The 17902-nt window shown below is 47.5% G+C and overlaps 1 protein-coding gene across 2 annotated transcripts in view; it reads right to left on the bottom strand.

Moving 5' to 3' along the window:
- Positions 1–17902, bottom strand: part of LOC119961821 (collagen alpha-2(V) chain-like) — a 313195-nt gene that overhangs the window by 95750 nt on the left and 199543 nt on the right. For both annotated transcript variants that reach the window (XM_038789187.1, XM_038789188.1), the window contains exons 17-18: positions 17644–17688; positions 16825–16878 (exon numbers count right to left, since the gene is read on the bottom strand). In XM_038789187.1, the coding sequence (XP_038645115.1) occupies positions 16825–16878; positions 17644–17688 (99 nt within the window). The remainder of the gene's footprint in view (positions 1–16824; positions 16879–17643; positions 17689–17902) is intronic.

Below are 17902 nucleotides of genomic sequence, written 5' to 3'. Positions count from 1 at the left end.
AATAAACAGATGTGAACTGAAATAGAGGACAAGCTTGAGAGTGTTTTTTCATGTCCAGAACTTTGTCGTTGAAATGATCTGTTTATCAATGCGCTACTCGTTGGTTGTTCCCCGTATCAGTGCCATTCACCATCCATGAGTCGCAGCTATGCAGACCTTCCCACACGGCCCAATCTCATCGGATAGAAATCCTGGCATCCACATATTCCACTGGCGCTCAAGCTGCAGTTGAACATCCTTGACTTCCAGCATGTTTAACCCATGGTGACATGCTACTTATGTGCTGCACTCACCACAACAGCAACAAAAGTATTAGCAATCCGCAAAAGCATTTCTTCAAAGTCTGCAGTAGATTGCACATACGGATCAACGTCATGCACCAGTCCCGCAGTGTCTTCACGCTTTAAATCTGATTGCCTTATGGGTTCATAGTCTCCTAGAGCCCAGTGTTCCAGGCACGAGATATCTTTTAAATAATTGTCCTTCTTTCCGGCTACAGAAAAGGAAGGAAACAGCTACAGCAACCTCCAGGCATTTGCAACCACCAGCAGTTATGAAGTGCTCTCACAACTAACAAGGCCAATTCCTTATTGGCCTTCAGCTGAGAAGTTAGAGTCTGCTCACTGTCAAAGGGAGTTAAAGTGAGTGTCAACATATAACCAAGAGCTGGGCTCTGTCCTGGAAGTGTTTGGTAGGGAAGACAGGCAGCAGATGTAGTTGCTCTGTTAATTTAAAGATGGCTTGAAGGCCTCACAGATGAAAATCCCCTAACTCAAAAGCCCTCCCAGGCTCTGGGGCAACTCCTGACTGGAAACGTTTCTGCCCCCCAACCAAGCCCATCCGTCCTGAAGGGGCCAATCCCACCCCACCCCTCCAGGGCCCTTGAGGTCCATGCCGGAAAATGGGAATAGGGCAGCACGGTAGCATTGTGGATAGCACAATCGCTTCACAGCTCCAGGGTCCCAGGTTCAATTCCGGCTCGGGTCACTGTGCGGAGTCTGCACGTCCTCCCCTTGTGTGCGTGGGTTTCCTCCGGGTGCTCCGGTTTTCTCCCACAGCCCAAAGATGTGCAGGTTAGGTGGGGATTGGCCATGATAAATTGCCCTTAGTGTCCAAAATTGCCCTTAGTATTGGGTGGGGTTACTGGGTTATGGGGATAGGGTGGAGGCGTTGACCTTGAGTAGGGTGCTCTTTCCAAGAGCCGGTGCAGACTCGATGGGCCGAATGGCCTCCTTCTGCACTGTAAATTCTATGAAAATTCTATGAAATGGCTGCTCACTTTCTCAATTTCCCCTCAGTAGGCAACTTCACGTTTTAAAAAAGGAGTACTAAATGACGCCGGTGTGACTTTTCACTGTGGAGTCAGTTAATTCCGGTGAGGTAGTTATATTCGATTTCAATCTCGCTAATGAGATGAAAATAATTACAAATGAAGGTTAATGATATGCTTGCCATATTTGGGTGTGATCCAGAACTCGCCATCGGGAGTGGGCCGGTTAGATATCAAACTGATTTGCGCCTGGCGGGAATCTCGATTTTGGCCTTTCCTGCTAGTTACCTGGTGTACCCAGATCTACGCTGGACCCAACGCGGTGATTAAATCTCGCCTAAGTGCTTTGGCCTCTGAACACTGGGTTGACTTCCAGTGGGACATTTACCTCCAGTTGGAGTTAAATGGACTAACAGCACTCCCGCTTTTTAATTGAGACAGTTCTTCTGGTAATGAAGTATGGGTCAGGCCAATGGCCTGTTCATATGATGGGCTTTATTACAGAAACAACCACAAACACAATCTGCTGGATATTTAGCATTGGAGGAAAACTAGATAAGGAAGAGGAAGAATTAAGATTTTTTTTTTCCCTTGCGCTACCGGAATGTTCCTGGAGTGGTGCTATGAGACACAAAGAAACATTTACTAAAGGTTTCATGATGAAGTATCATGTTCACAGCTGGAAACTCTCTCTTGAGTAGTCGAGCATGCTGCTCAGCTTTCCCACTGAATAAGCCAAATTTGCCAATGTTTTCCAGTCTGTCAATGATTTCACAGAGTAAACATCTGCACCCAAATCTGCGCCATCGAGGAGACTGATGGCAGTGTTGCTTTTGACAGCTGTTCACCACAAGGAAAATCCCCAATAATGATGTGAAGTTTAATGTCTGCTAGTTTTCTTGCTTGTCAAATCACTAAGGGATCATATCCTCAGCCCTGCCAAAACAGCTAATGTTTTCCTACACTCTATACACTATAGTTAATTCTTTAGTCTGAGTCTTCAATTAGTCCAAATAGCAATGAACAGTTGGCCAGACTTTACAAAGGCAAAAAATGATACCTTCACCAAAATGCTTCATTCTGCATGGTGGTAAAGCTGACCTTTTAAAAAGAGAAAGCATTTTTTCAGATACTGCCACAACAGAAGGGAGAAGCAGTTCATTTGGGTAACTGAAGATATTTACTCAAACGACCAACACATTAGAATGGGCTATTTCCCCTACTTAATGACATAATTAAACTCAAATGCTGCTTTGACTCTCCTGTCTGTTTATCGTAATGTTGCAGTGCTAGTCCCAGTTCTACCTTGCTATTACAATAAAGACAGTCAGAACCTCTCAGGATGTAGGTAAAACAGGCAAGGTAGCATTTATTGGCCATCCCCAGATGTCCAGAAGACATTTACAGCAAGCCATTTTATATGAGATTGGAGTTGCACTTGGGCCAGGCAGGGTAAGGGTGGCAAGTTTCCTTATCTGAAGCAAATCAGCGAATTCATTGAGTTTCAATCAGTGATTTTCTTGGAAATTTTCTGCTGCTGGCCCACAAATTGTCAGAGGGATATTTAAATGTATCTCCAGATTACTAGTCTACATTCACAACTACTCAACTACAGTGTCCCATTTAATGACATCCAAATGTCAATTAAAATTTTAGTCTGAGACAATACGAATGAAGTGCGAAAGGTAGCCAACCAGATGTCTTTCTCTTATTTCACTCTCTATTTGTACTATTTCATACAGCATACAGCATGCTTGCCTTCATCGGACGGGGTATTGAGTACAAGAGTTGGTAGGTCATGTTACAGTTGTATAGGACTTTGGGTAGGCCACATTTGGAATACTGAGTGCAGTTCTGGTCGCCACATTACCAGAGGGATGTGGATACCTTGGAGAGGGTGCAGAGGAGGTTCACCAGGATGTTGCCTGGTATGGAGGGTGCTAGCTATGAAGAAAGGTTGAGTAGATTAGGATTGTTTTCATTGGAAAGACGGAGGTTGAGGGGGGAGCTGATTGAGGTCTACAAAATTATGAGAGGTATGGACAGGGTGGATAGCAACAAGCTTTTTCCAAGAGCGGGGGTGTCAATTACAAGGGGTCACGATTTCAAGGTGAGAGGGGGAAAGTTTGAGGGAGATGTGCATGGAAAGTTTTTTACGCAGAGGGTGGTGGGTGCCTGGAACGCTTTGCCAGTGGAGGTGGTAGAGGCGGGCACGATAGCATCATTTAAGATCCATCTAGACAGATATATGAACGGGCGGGAAACAGAGGGAAGTAGATCCTTGGAAAATAGGCGACAGGTTTAGATAAAAGGATCTGGATCGGTGCAGGCTGGGAGGGCCGAAGGACCTGTTCCTGTGCTGTAAATTTCTTTGTTCTTTGTTCTATTTCCTCAGCATCTACAGGCCTGGATTTCTGTGGTTATGGAGACTCTTGGAGCTTCCAAAATGGTGGGCAGACTCCCAAACTGCAAGTCCAGCCTCCACTTCTGACAGATCCAATTTGCATCAGGGCAGGAAAGAACAAAGAGAACAAAGAAAAGTACAACACAGGAACAGGCCTTTTGGCCCGCCAAGCCTGTGCTGATAATGACTAACCTTCTGCCTTTCCTCGGTCCGTATCCATCTATTTCCTCCCTATTCATGTATCCATCCAGATGACTCTTAAATGCTGCATCGTGTCTGCTTCCACCACATCCTCTGGCAGTGCGTTCCAGGCACCCATCACTCTCTGTGTGAAAACGTTACCTCTCACATCTCCGTTAAACTTTCACCCTCTCACCTTGAACCTGTGCCCCCTTGTAATTGACACTTCCATCCTTGGAATAAGCTTCTGACTGTCCACCCTGTCTATGCCTCGCATAATTTTGTAGACCTCCATCAGGTCTCCCCTCAGTGTCTGTATTTCTAGTAAAAACAATCCAAGTTTATTCAACCTCTCTTTATAGCCAACACCCTCGAGACCAGGTAACATCCTGGCAAACCTTCTTTGCACTCTCTCCAAAACTTCCACGTCCTTCTGAAAATGTGGTGTCCAGAACTTCAGCAATACTCCAAATGTGGCCTAACTTAGGGTTTATACAGCTGCAACAGCTCCAACTCCTATACTCAATGCCTTGGCTGATGAAGGCAAGCATGCGATATGCCTTCTTAATCACCTTGACCACCTGTTTTGCCACTTTTAGGGAGCTGTGGTTTTGCATACACAGATCCCTCTGTATGTTAATGTTAATAAATGTTCCGCCATTTACAGTATAATTCATACCTAGATTTGATTCTACAAAATACATCACGTCGCATTAAACCCCATTTACCATTTCTGTGCCCAAGTCTCCAATCTACCTATATCCTGTTGTATCCTCTGACAATCCTCGGCACTATCAGCAACTCCACCAATCTTCGTGTCATCCGCAAATGTACCACCCACATTTTCCTCAGATCATTTATATATATACTGCCATAACAGAGGTCCCAGCACTAATACCTGCGGAACACCACTAGCTACTGATCTCCATTCAGAAATACATCCTTCCACTGTTACTCTCTGTCTTCTATAACCAAGCCAGTTCTGTATCCATCTAGCCAGCCTACCCCAAATCCCATGTGATTTTAGTTATTGTACCAGTCTGCCATGTGGGACCTTGTCAAGCACCTTACTAAAGTCCATATAAACTACTGCCACAGCCCTTCCCTCATCAATTTTCTTTGTCACCTCTTCAAAAACTCAGTCAAGTTGGTGAGACTTGACATTCCCCTACAAAACCATGCTGCATGTCACTAACTGGTCCATTTTCCTCCAAATGTGCATATATCCTGTCCCTCAGTATCTTTACAACAACTTCCCCACCACTGATGGCAGGCTCAATGGCCTATAATTTGTTGATTATCCCTGCTTCCTTTCTTAAACAAGGGAACAATATTGGCTACTCTCCAGTCCTCTGGAACATACCTGTGGTCAAAGAGGATGTGAAGATATCTGGTAACGCCCCAACTATTTCTCTCCATGCCCTCCACAGTAAACTGGGCAGATCCCATCCAGCCCCGGGTATTTGTCTACCTCAATGTAATTTAGGATACTCAACACTTCCTCCTTTGATATATTGACATTCTCAAGAGCATTCACACACCTATCCCTGACCTCAACATCCGTTATGCCCTTCTCCCTGGTGAATACCAATACAAATCCTCATTAACGATTTCACCCACGTCCTGTGGTTCCGCATATAACTTCCCTCCATTGTCCTTGAACGGGCCTACTCTTTCGCCTGCTCCAAATATATGCATAAAAAGCTTTGGGATTCGTCTTGACCATGTTTGCTAAAGACATTTCATGGCCTCTTGTAGACCTTCTAATTCTATGTTTAAGTTCCTTCCTACTTCCACTTTACTCCTCAAGGGATTCATCAGTTTTAAATGCCTAGACCTATCATATGCTTCCTTTTCCCTTTTGACTAAGCTTAAAATTTCCCTATTCATCCACGGTTCCCAAATCCTGCCATTTGCATCCTTCATTTTTGTGGGGACATGCCTGTCCTGCACTTAAATCAACTGGCCTTTAAAAGCCTCCCACATGTCAGATGTGGATTTTCCCTCAAATAGGCGCTCCCAATCCAGAATTCCCCAGTTCATGTCTAATTTGGATGCAATCGGCCCTCGCCCAATTAAGCACCCTCACCTGCGGGCCACTCTTGTCCTTATCCATAACTACCCGAAATCATATGGAATTATGGTCGCTAAATTCAAAATACTCTCCCATTGAAACATCAATCACCTGGCCTGGCTCATTCCCCAATACCAGGTCTAGAATGGCCCCCTTCCTTTGTTGGATTGTCAACATACTGTATCAAAAAGCCCGCCTGGACACATCTAACAAATTGCTCTCCATCTGAGCCCCTGGCTGTAAGGGATTCCCAGTCAATATGGGACAAGTTAAAGTCACCCATCACTACTACCCTGCTTTTTTCACACCTTTTCAGTGTCTGACTACACAACTGCTCCTCTGTCTCCTGCGGGCTGTTGGGAGGTCTATAGTACACTCCCAACATTGTGATTTCACCCTTCTTATTCCTGAGCTCCACTCATGATGACTCACTACAAGATCCCTCCAATGGGTCCTCCCTCTACGCAGCTGTAATCTGCTCCCCAATCAACAATGCAATTCCCCTACATATTTTGTTTCTCCTTCTGTCCCCTCTAAAACAACGATATCCTGGAACGTTAAGCTGCCAGTCCTGTCCCTCCTTTAACATGTCTCCGTAATTGCAATTACATCACAGTTCCATGCCGTAATCCAGGCTTTTAGTTCATTTATTTCACTTGTTATAATTCTTGTATTGAAACAAAAGCACTCCAGACCTACAGTCCCACGGAGCCTTGCGGCTTCCCTCTGCCTGCTCTTACTCTGCATTTTGTTTATTTCAGTCTCACTTTTTTCCCCAGTCTCTACATTTACTGGCCTGCTGTTCCGGTTCACACACCCCTGCCACACGAGTGGACGGGGCATAACTCACACATGAGAAAAATCTGAATTTAGCAAGGTCATTTGAACTCATGGGCAAGATCAAACAGGCCCCATTTTCGCTGCAATGTTTTAAAAGTTTTGAATGGGCTTTCATGAATGGGAGTATACTGTTACTGGAGCTAAAGCTGTAATAAGTACGTGGACATTTATTTTATTTTATCTCAACATAGCCATTGAGATCTGCCTGTATCACAGTGGTTAGCACTGCAGCCTCATTGCTCCAGGGTCTTGGGTTCAATTCTGGCGTTGGGTGACTGTGTGGAATTTGCACTTTCTCCCTGTGTCTGCATGGGTTTTCTCCGGGTGCTCCGGTTTCCGCCCACAGTCCAAAAATGTGCATGTCAGGTGGATTGGCTATGCTAAATTGCCCCTTAATGTCCAAAAGGTTAGCTGGGGTTACGGGGATGGGGTGGCAGAGTGGGCTTATACTTAGGTGTGGTGCTCTTTCCAAGAGCCAGTGCAGACTCGATGGGACAAATGGCCTCCTTCTGCACTATAACTTCTATGTGGATATTGGCTGAGTTGGCATGGGCTAAACAGAGGCATGTGGTTAACATGAATTAGCATAAGTTGGCATGAATTTAGCTGGTTGGGATCTTGAGTTGTTATGGAGGGAGTGAGAAGCCATTGGAGGTTGGGGGCATTAGTTGACATGGAGGATATGAGGGGGCATTGGAGGTGGGTGGCAGCATGGATTTGCATGAATTGGCACAGATGGGTTGTGGGTTCTCGAGTGAGCGCCCAATATTTAACAAAACAACTGGGGCAAAGTCCTAGATTACAGTGGCAGGCCTTTGAAACAGGCCACCTTGGCAGTGACTGTGGCTGCCTCTGATCTGTGTACAGAGGCATTGGCCCAACTCTATCCCACACCCAAATTCCCTACCCACCCTCTTGAGAGAACAACCCACCATTTGACACACTTTTTCATGAAGCGGGTGAGCGTGTTGGGAAATTTCCCGATTTGCCCTATCTGCCTTGAAGAGCAATAATCTGTGCCACAATGTGCAACGTCACACATTGACATAAAAAGCACAGTACAATTGAAGCAAGTGACATAATATACTACTCGAGTCGGGAACCATAAATGTAAATAAAGATCAAGGTTGGAAGAGGATAGTCCACTTCAACTAAATGCATGACTGATATGTAAAGGGGAAATTCAGCCGAATTGTTGGCAATAGCACCATGAGACCCGACCATATGTTTGCTATTTTGTTGTTCAGCTAAACCATTCAAAATGGGCAGAAAGAGGAAGGTGGTAGGCTGCTGAAGATTGGGCAGCCAAAATGTGAACTAATCAAAAAACCACATTCCTTGCACGTAATTAAAAAAGCTGCCGACCACCCCAACACCAACATCGCCCAGTTTATTTTAAAGTTACCACCTTGAAATCGACAACTACCACGAAAGAAAAGTGACCAATCAAATTAAGTGGCCATTTTGTTTTTGCACACATAATCGCACAAAGCTCTAAATTACGTAATAAAGAGACAAACACGTTAGTCAATTCAATTTAAGATATTGTTAAGCATATGCAAATACATTTCCTATATATATGTTGTACTCCTAATTATTTTGTTGAATTAGGTATACCTGGGGCAGCATGGTGGCGCAGTATTAGCACTGCTGCCTACAGCACTGAGGACCCGGGATCGATCCCGGCCCTGGGGCATTGTCAGGGTGGAGTTTGCAGATTCTCCCCATGTCTGCATGGGTTTTTCCCCTGCAACTCAAAGATGCACACGTTAGGTGGATTGGCCACACTAAATTGCCCCTTATTTGGAAAAAAATAAGTGAGTACTCTAAATTTATTTTTTTGAGAATTAGGTATACCTGAAGAACAATTGTCACTGGCATGTTCTTTATTCTAAAGTGTTCAAATAATTTTTATACAAAGGAAATACACCAGAATTGGATTTTTTAGTAGGAGCAGAAGACTAAACTAAATATCCTTGGCTAGTTGAATACCCATTACCAATAAGAGTTACATTTTAACTGTAATGGCTATGTGCTTTGATGGGAAATATTCTTAGGATAGAATTTTTAGGATGATGAGCGATGACATATAATGACTCTCAGAAGCCCACTGCCTTTTTAACGCTCAATTGAGTCAAGATCGGAAGTGGGTGGGACTTCCAGCCATGGGACCAGGGAAGACCCGTCTTGAAGAGCTATCGGTCAATCTGCCTGACAACTCTACACCCCCTCCAGGCACATCTCTGCAGTGACCAAAAGGGGCTTTGCAGCGCATTGCCTGGAACAAAGTACCAGCAGCGGGATGGTTGAAAATGCCTTGGGGGGGGGGGGGGGGGGGGGCAAATGAGGCCCCGGGAGTAAGCCAGAGAGGGGGGAGGGAGGGCCGGAGTTGCCAGATCCCAGAGGGGAGGGTGCATTAAATCTGCAATCTGCAGCAAACCTTCAGATTGAAGCGCCCCCCGCACCACCGCCCCCCCCCCCCACCCCCCACCCTTCCTGTCCGTGATTGGGAAAATTGAAAAATGGATCCCCGCTGCCAGTTCTGCCCATGCAATGACCTAAAAATCACATGAGCAACGTAATATTTGGAGAATAGAGCAGATAATCCCTTCAAGTTTCAGAACTGTCGGTAGGCATGCTGCCAATCCATGTGTGCATCTGACAACGGAAATATCACATCACTTTGGGATGCATGTCTGATGTCATCCAGAAACATTTCTAAGTCTAGTAACGGGCGGGAATTGCTGCGGGCTTCCTGGCGCTCGGGCCGTTGAGGCCGGCAAGGCAGTTCAACGTTAACTGATCCACTTAACGAGGCCTCAAAGGCATCCCGGTGAAAATAACGGCTCACCAGCTGATTCGCCGGAAACACATTCACCAGCCCCCCGCTAACAAAGTCAAGCAGCACTTAAGCTGCACTTGCTCAGCAAACCCCAGCCAACTCACAGCCATGGCGCTGAAGAGAACAGCCCCAAGATTTGGGGACACTGACCTGAGGAGGCTCCTGGATGTGAGGGAGGACAGGCGGGATGTCCTGTTCACCCCAAGAGTCCCAAAGGGTGAACCACGAGGCAGCTAGTGCTGCCTGGGAAGAGTGACGTCAGCCGTAAGTTTGAACAGTCTGACCAAGAGGACTGGCCAGCAGTGCAGGAAGAAGGTCAATGACCTACACCGGGCAGCACGAGTGAGTAGACACTAACACCCGCTCCACCCCTGCTCCTCCTCCTGCGCCCCCCCCCCCTTCACCATGAGTGAAGGTGCCCCCCCCCACCCGACGAGACTCTTCCGCACCCACGGGAGCATCCAACCCCAACTCTCCATGCAACCCTCAGGCCTCCCTCCCTCCTCCCACCCCGAACCCCGCCCTCACACTCCCCTCTCCCGCCACTATGGACCATGAGTGTGACTAACAATGCACTCTCTGTGTCTCTTCAGAAAAAGCTGTCCCACAACCATCGGGAAAGGGTCCAGACCAATGGACATGTGCCGGACATAAGAATCCTCACATCCTTCGAGAAGCGGACCCTGGAGGTGACTGAAGTGACCGAGTACAGATTGGTCACCCATGAGGAGGCTGGCGGACGCTGCAGAGGTGATGGACCACCAGGCTGCACTCGGAGGACCTGTCAAACATGAGTAGTGATGACCTTACTGACTGATCCAACCGTCCCATTGGCCACATGTCCATTCTCCCGCAGATCCAGCAGCCGATGGCGCGGTCCCATCCCGGGTGGCCCCCTCTCCTGATTCTGATGAGAATACCTCGGAGGAGATCTCCAAGGATGCCACCATGCCACCATGGTCACAGCACAGCTGTCATCCCCACCCCCCAACAGCCGGATACACACACTTCGGTGGGAAATGTCAGGCTTCGGGGGCACAATCTGGTAAGCACCACACTGCTGATGATGTACATCAGGTGGAGGCAGGAACCCACTGGCAAGACAGCAGTCGGAGGTCTGCTGGATCCCAGAACTCAGCTGGGTCCCAGCCTGATGTTGAGCTTGTGGAAGCGGGTTATCCGGAGCTGATGGAGAGGATAGGGAGCTGCCGGGACATTCATAGGAAGGTGTTAGCATCACTCCAGCAGATCCATAGCAGCTTGGAGGAGTCCCAGAGGTTACGGGTGCTGGAGATGGCGCTGGCAATGAGTGGCACTGAGGCAACCACTGCTAGAGTGATGACGGCAGTGGACAGCCTGGTGCACGACATTGGCACCATGAGTGAAGGTGTCCAAGGCGTCACGCAGTCGGTGATGGCTATGGCTCAAGGCCTCGGCAGAATGACCGCCTCGCTGGGGAATGTCGCCCATTACTAGGCTGACCTTGATGAGGTTCTGCGGGACATGTCTTGCTCTCAGATGGGAATGGCCGAGGCACTGCGGAGCTTGTCCCAGTCACAGGTGGACATGGCTGAGGAGCTGCAGAGCATGTTGCAGTCACTGAAGAGCAGGACCTAGGGTGTAGACATGATGGTCCAGACCATGGGGAGTCAGATGGGCTGGCACAGCCAGATGATGCAGGGGCAGCCGGGCATCAAACCAGCTGCCCCTCCTTTCAAAAGTGAAACCCAAGGCCCTAAGAGCACCGATCGGGGGAGGGGAAGCTGAATTCCAGGCCGGACCTGTCCGATGGAGTGGCAATGATGGGCACCAGCTCCCATGTGTTCCGCCCCTCTGATGAGGCCGTGTCTTGAGGTCAGCGAATGGGACAGGGCAGCACAGCTGTGCATGTGATGCCAAGTGAGCCGGGGCGCTCCGGCCCCAGTGCCCCCAGCGGATGACCGCAAAGGGCATTGAAAACCACGAGATGAGGTAAGCAGCTGGCAGTCTCCACCTCAGATATGCATCCTGGGGAAACAGCAAGACGTAGCGGTAGAGCTAGGAGTGCGACGTACATTGAAGACACTGAGGGCACCGGTTGAAGGGCGAGGGGGTAGGGAAAGGTTAGATAGGGGGTGGGAGCAGGGGGGGATGGGGATGGGGGGCAGCACCATCGGGAGTAGGGTCTTGTACAGCAAATTAAACTCTTGTTTTCCACAACCATTATGATGCTTTTGTCACTTTTTTCTGCAATGCAGACTGACCTCTGGACCCTTTGCCCATCTCTCCAAGCATCCCTCACCCCCTCCCTTGGCACTCACCCACCCTCCAGCCATGGGCATGTCCCCGAAGGTATGTCCCATTCCCTGGGTGTTCGGATGTTGTATGTGTGGTGTTGCCTCCCACAGTGTTCACTCACAGTGTCCAGGCATCAGGGTGTGACTGGGATGCTAAGCAATGACTCCCACATGCTACATGGGCCACCCACCCACGGGAATCCACTTAGCATGTGTGAAGTGCTCACTTAACCATGATTACCAAATTATTATTAGCAATATCTTTTAGCCACGCAGCCAGAGGCCTCGGCAGTCGGTGGGGGTTGTGGTGGTCGGGGAGCAGATGGGTAGGAACAAGCATTTTCCCCAGAATGAGTACACACAATCCAGGGGTTGTATGGTGGTGCAGTGGCAGTGAGCGGTTACTCTCCGGTTGCCCCCCCCCAGTGCCTCCACCCTCCCCCCCATGGGCCCACCTGTGCAGAGGGTCCCCCACCCCCAGCCAAGCTTCCCCCCTGCTGTACACTGGGGCAGCAAGCCCAGCGCCCCCAGGCTCTTTGCCTGTGAGCAAAGATGGCTACTCACCTCCTCGGCTCCACACAGAAGCCCTTTCGCCAGGTTCACGTTTTACAAAAGCAATACTAATCGGCACCAGCGTGAGCACTTGCTGTGTAGGCGGCTGAATGACGGCAGGCCATTGGATATGGGGCGGCTCCCGTTAATTGTATGGAAATGGGGCTTAAGTGGTGATAATTGGTTTCTCGCCATGGTACGGCGAGATCCCGATTTTGCCTATGGGAGCGGGCTGTTGCATCGCAAGTGGTTTAGTGCCTGGTGTGGATCTCGTTTTTGGCCTTTCCCGCTATTCACCGACCTCGTCACAGTTGAGTGAGAGTGCAATGAGGCCAGAGAATCGTGCCCATCATTTGCTATTTTGCGCTATTCTGGGTTGGGAGCACACCTGCCCGGGCCCATAAAATTCTGCTTTTATTATTTTAGTCAGGTAGTAGTTGGTAATGAGCAATATAATGCAGGAAGTTCATCACTGATGTGAGACGAGATTCCTGGAATAGCTAAACTCATGATTACTTTTAGGGAATCAATGATGCTGTTACGTGCAAAAACTGTAGCTGTTCTGGAACAGATGAAGAATGAATGTCATCATGTACTATTCTTTAGATTTAATACAAACTGGCTGCAGTGTAAAAGGCAGAAACATGTATGTGAGGTTTAAAATTGATGCATATTTGGGGCAGTTGAGTGAGGTTGATGCTTCTGAGGTAAGAGCAAAATCCCTCAGTGAATTCAGCCAGGAGCCTTGGCTATTTTAACTCCCTAGCGGCTGCTAAAGAATGCAGCACTGTCTCCCATGGAAGTGATGTCAAGGCTGGTCAGTACAGCAGAAGCTGGGACAGAAGCCAGTGGATTCCTAGGGAACAGCTGTCAGCTTGAATGCTGTGGGCTATTTCCATAGGAAATGCTGCCACAGGGAGGAAGAAACAACACTGGCATTTTGGGAAGCCCAATGATTCCTTGTAGCCAGGGAAGACACTCCCATTACTCCAAGCCCACAAACAATCCACAGAAAGTTGAATTTAAATAATTATGTTGGCCTCCCTGCTGACCATGGCCATATCCAGTGGTCCTGATATCATCAGGCTGCGACCTTTAACCTTTAATTATGACCCTGCCTGGTCCACATTGTAAAACAGGGTTTGCATTGTTCCTTCCTGTGGGGTGAGTATGCATGCCAGGTTGTGTTTCAGTGAATCCATGATGACTCTATCTCTAGCTGGAGCATTTTATTGAAATTATTATACTTTCAGGAAATCAATAGTTTTTGTTAATTATGGTAAAACCATCCTGGTACTTGTGTTTATTACTGGCACTGATATTCTGACTGCCAGTTTGGGGCCGGTATCTGATCAAGAGCATCTGCTCATTGCTGCCACTGCACAACAGTGGGCAGCACGGTAGCATGGTGGTTAGCATAAATGCTTCACAGCTCCAGGGTCCCAGGTTTGATTCCCGGCTGGGTCACTGTCTGTGTGGAGTCTGCACGTCCTCCCCCTGTGTGCGTGGGTTTCCTCCGGGTGCTCCGGTTTCCTCCCACAGTCCAAAGATGTGCGGGTTAGGTGGATTGGCCAGGCTAAATTGCCCTTAGTGTCCTAAAAAATAAGGTTAATGGGGGTTGTTGGGTTACTGGTATAGGTATACGTGGGCTTGAGTAGGGTGATCATTGCTCGGCACAACATCGAGGGCCGAAGGGCCTGTTCTGTGCTGTACTGTTCTAATTCTAATTCTAATTCTAACTACCCAATGTCAGTTTCAGGCCAGGCAAAGCTCGTTGGCATCCAATCACAAATTAAACGTCTATTCACTAAAAAAGTAACCGACACTTAGAGAGCATGCTCGTATTAAAAAACGTTCTAAAATGTGCTTTTGAGAGTGCAATTATGCTGCAAATGCTGTGAAGCCAAGGTGGTCCTGTAAGTGTTTTCACACTGTTTGCTAAAATTCCATGCGGTGACCTTTGCTCCCAAGTAATAGCTCACAGTTTATTTCAATATTGGAAGCTGTTCAGGATAAATTAATAGTATGTTTATCCAGGATTGTTTTTTAAAAAATAATCGTTTATTGTCACAAGTAGGCTTCAATGAAGTTACTGTGAAAAGCCCCTACTCGCCTCATTCCAGGAGGACGGTGTTTAGCCCACTGTGCTAAACACGAATGATCAAACATCAGGACTGAGATTCTCCCCTACCCGGTGGGGCAGGGGTCCAGCGGGATGGAATGGCGTGAACCACTCCGGCGTCGGGCCGCCCCAAAGGTGCGGATTTCTCCGCACCTTGATGGGCCAAGCCCTAACCTTGAGGGGCAAGGCCCGCGCCGGAGTGGTTGGCGCCCCGCTGTCCGGCGGGAAAGGCCTTTGGCACCATGCCAGCCGGGGCCGAAGGGACTTCACGGCCGCCGGAGCGTCAGCAGCTGCTGATGTCATCCCAGTGCATGCGCAGGGGAGGGGGTCACTTCCGCGTCGGCCATCGTGAAGACTATGGAGAACACAGAAGGGAAAGAGTGCCCCCACGGCACAGGCCCGCCCGCCGATTGGTGGGCCCCAATCGCGGGCCAGGCCACCATGGTGGCACCCCCCGGGGTCAGATCGCCCGTGCCCTCCCTCCCCCCCCCCCCACCCCAGGACCCCAGAGCTTGCCCGCGCCACCTAGCCCCGCCAGTAAGGTAGGTGGTTTGATTCACGGCGAGACTGGCATGACAGCAGCGCGACTTTGCCCCCTCACGGGCCGAAGAATCGCCGGGGGGTGCCCCCAACCGGCGCGGCGTGATTCCCGCCTCCGCTGAATCTCTGATGCCGGAGACTTCAGGAGACGGCGGGGGCAGGATTCACGCCGGCCCGCAGCGATTCTCCGACCCGGCGGGTTGTTGGAGAATCCCGCCACAGAGTTGATTGAGGTTGGTAATAAAAATCAGCCAGTATTAGGAGATAAACTAAAGAGTCTCTAGAACATAAACCACACAATTATTTCACTCAATTTCACACATCTTGGAAATGCTTTAAGGATTTATAAATTTTGTGCTCATGAAGACAAATCTAACATCGATTTTCACAAAGCAAGATCCCACTTGGTGCATGCCAAATTAATCTGTTTTTGGTGATTATGGTTTGTTGTTATTATCTTACTGAAGATCACAGAAGCAAGCAGGCTGAGCCTCAACCGAATATCACATCGGATGGGCAAGACATCTGCGCTCCCTCAGTAGTGCAGTCGAATGTCACTCTAGGTTCTCAGCTCAAGTCCTAGAGTAGGGATTCATTCCACAGCTGACTGATACAACTGACACAAGAGTGATACCAACTACATCAAGCTGACACATCCAATTCAAAAAAAAAAAATCAGACGTTTAAAGAATTAAGCTGCAGCAAAAATGATCAACATTGGCAAACATTCAGTGAAGTTGCCTGGCATAGAAAACAAAACTAGTTATTCAGGAGAATTGGTTCCCATGTAACTAATGCGACCATGTAATTCCTGAATTAGATCTCCATTCCATTTGTTTTCATTTCTGAAAATATTTTGCAGCAGCCTTTACCATCCATTTTTATAGCCACCCATTTAGCACAAATTTTCAAATATCAGTAATGTAGATGTGATTTTATGGGCTGTATCTTCAGAGCTCCAAGGCCATCATACATTGTCCGCCACTTGACTTCCCCACTCTCCTGACAACCCACCACCAACCAGCCACAAAGGACTGCGCACCCAACAGGATACCCCTGTACTCCCACAAAGACTATCCCCTCGCAGGTCTGAACCGATTCCACACACCCTCAGCCCCACCAATCCGACCTATTTACCTTATACATTTACCGTGTCAAAGACTTTTATCACACCTGGAACTTTAAACTTACTTGGTTATGGCAACTGGTGCTGTAAAAAAAAAGGGATGTGGCTTCCTTACCTGTGACTCTACAGTCCTTTGATATTTGATCCAGGGACAGGTTGTACTGCGCAGATCTTGCCTGGCCTGAGTCAGATAGCCAGGTAGAATTGCTTGGATATTAAGTTAAGAGCTTTTAAGCGGGGTTGCATCCAACTCAATTCTCACACTGTCAGAAGTTACAGCCCAACATGTCTTTCGAAAGACTCAACGAAACCATGATTGTAAGGTAAGAATATTTTAAAATGTGCACCTTTCATAGTCGAACACATCTATATATTTGCAATACAGCGCACTAAATGTTTCTGTAATCCTGTGCACATCCCATATTAGATATATTTGAAAAAATTATATTTTAGGAGCATTTTCTTAAAGTTGACATGTGTCCATGTGAGGAGAAGAGAAGGGAAGGGTCAAGAAAGTGCAAGGACAAACAAGATTTATCTGACAGAGCAATCACTACAATTCTAATAAGGAAAATTAATAACAAGTTTTAATAATTACCTTAGAGCCAGGCTGACCCGGGAAGCCTTGGGACCCCATTAAACCGATCGGACCCTATTGAAAGAAAATTATATGAATTTGCAACAGTAACAAAAAAGTAAATACCATGTTAAATGCCAAAGGGGAAGATCCATAAATGCACATCAAAGAATTTAAGTTAAAAAAAAATCAAAGCAACAGTAATGGGGACATTAATTATAAAAATCTGCTGCCTAGTTCTATGGAGCAGGCATTCGATCCACACCCTGTCTGGCCTCCTGCCTAGCCGGCCTGTTCATGAAGCTATCCTGATGCAGATCCCTACTATTTTATTAGACACTGCCTTCATTCCTGTCACCCAGTGGCAGTAAAATTCAGGCTACTGAATCAAGAAAGCGAGGCAAGTTTATGCCAACAGTTCTAGACATGGCTGGTATAGTTACCATTGTCCCAGATCTAGATGGTTTAACCTAAGGATCACCACACCTCAGGCGAGGAGCAAAGATGAGAAGGCTGGGGTCTTCATGAATAACCTGAACCAATACAAGGATTGAACCCCTGTTGTTGGCCTGGCTCTTCATCCCAAACCAGTTGTCCAGCCAAATGAGCTAAAGAGGCCCCAGGTGGGGGTTGGGGGGGGGGGGAATGAATGAATTAAGGTCTGTTTGGAACAGACAAGAATCAGGGGAGGGGTCGTGTACATGCCAGTAGGCCCAAGCCATTTTCAGTTTAATCCTAAAGTCCATCGATCTACTGAGACTTGAGGCTAATGTTCAGAAACCAAAGTCTTTAAAGAACAAAAAAGTGTAACCTCATGATGAATAATTAAATGTAACTCACCGTAGAACCAGGCAGACCAGGGGCACCAATAGCACCACGCACTCCCTGAGAAGATGGAAGGAAAAACTTATGAGCATCCCTAGTTTGAAAATATCTTTCTGTAATATATACTTTCTCCATATCCACCATAATAAAACTTTTATGTGTGCGCACTTCCTATCAGTGCAAGATAATGTAATTAATTTGCAGTTGTCGCTCTTTTCTCATTGGTTTGTGTTAACTTGTTCCCTTATAAATGTTTATTTCATTATTAATAATG

Source organism: Scyliorhinus canicula, chromosome 2 (assembly GCF_902713615.1).
Source record: "Scyliorhinus canicula chromosome 2, sScyCan1.1, whole genome shotgun sequence".
Classification (NCBI taxonomy): Eukaryota; Metazoa; Chordata; class Chondrichthyes; order Carcharhiniformes; family Scyliorhinidae; genus Scyliorhinus; species Scyliorhinus canicula.
The sequence above is the reverse complement of the archived record's forward strand: the minus strand, read 5'-3'. Positions and strand labels throughout refer to the sequence as shown.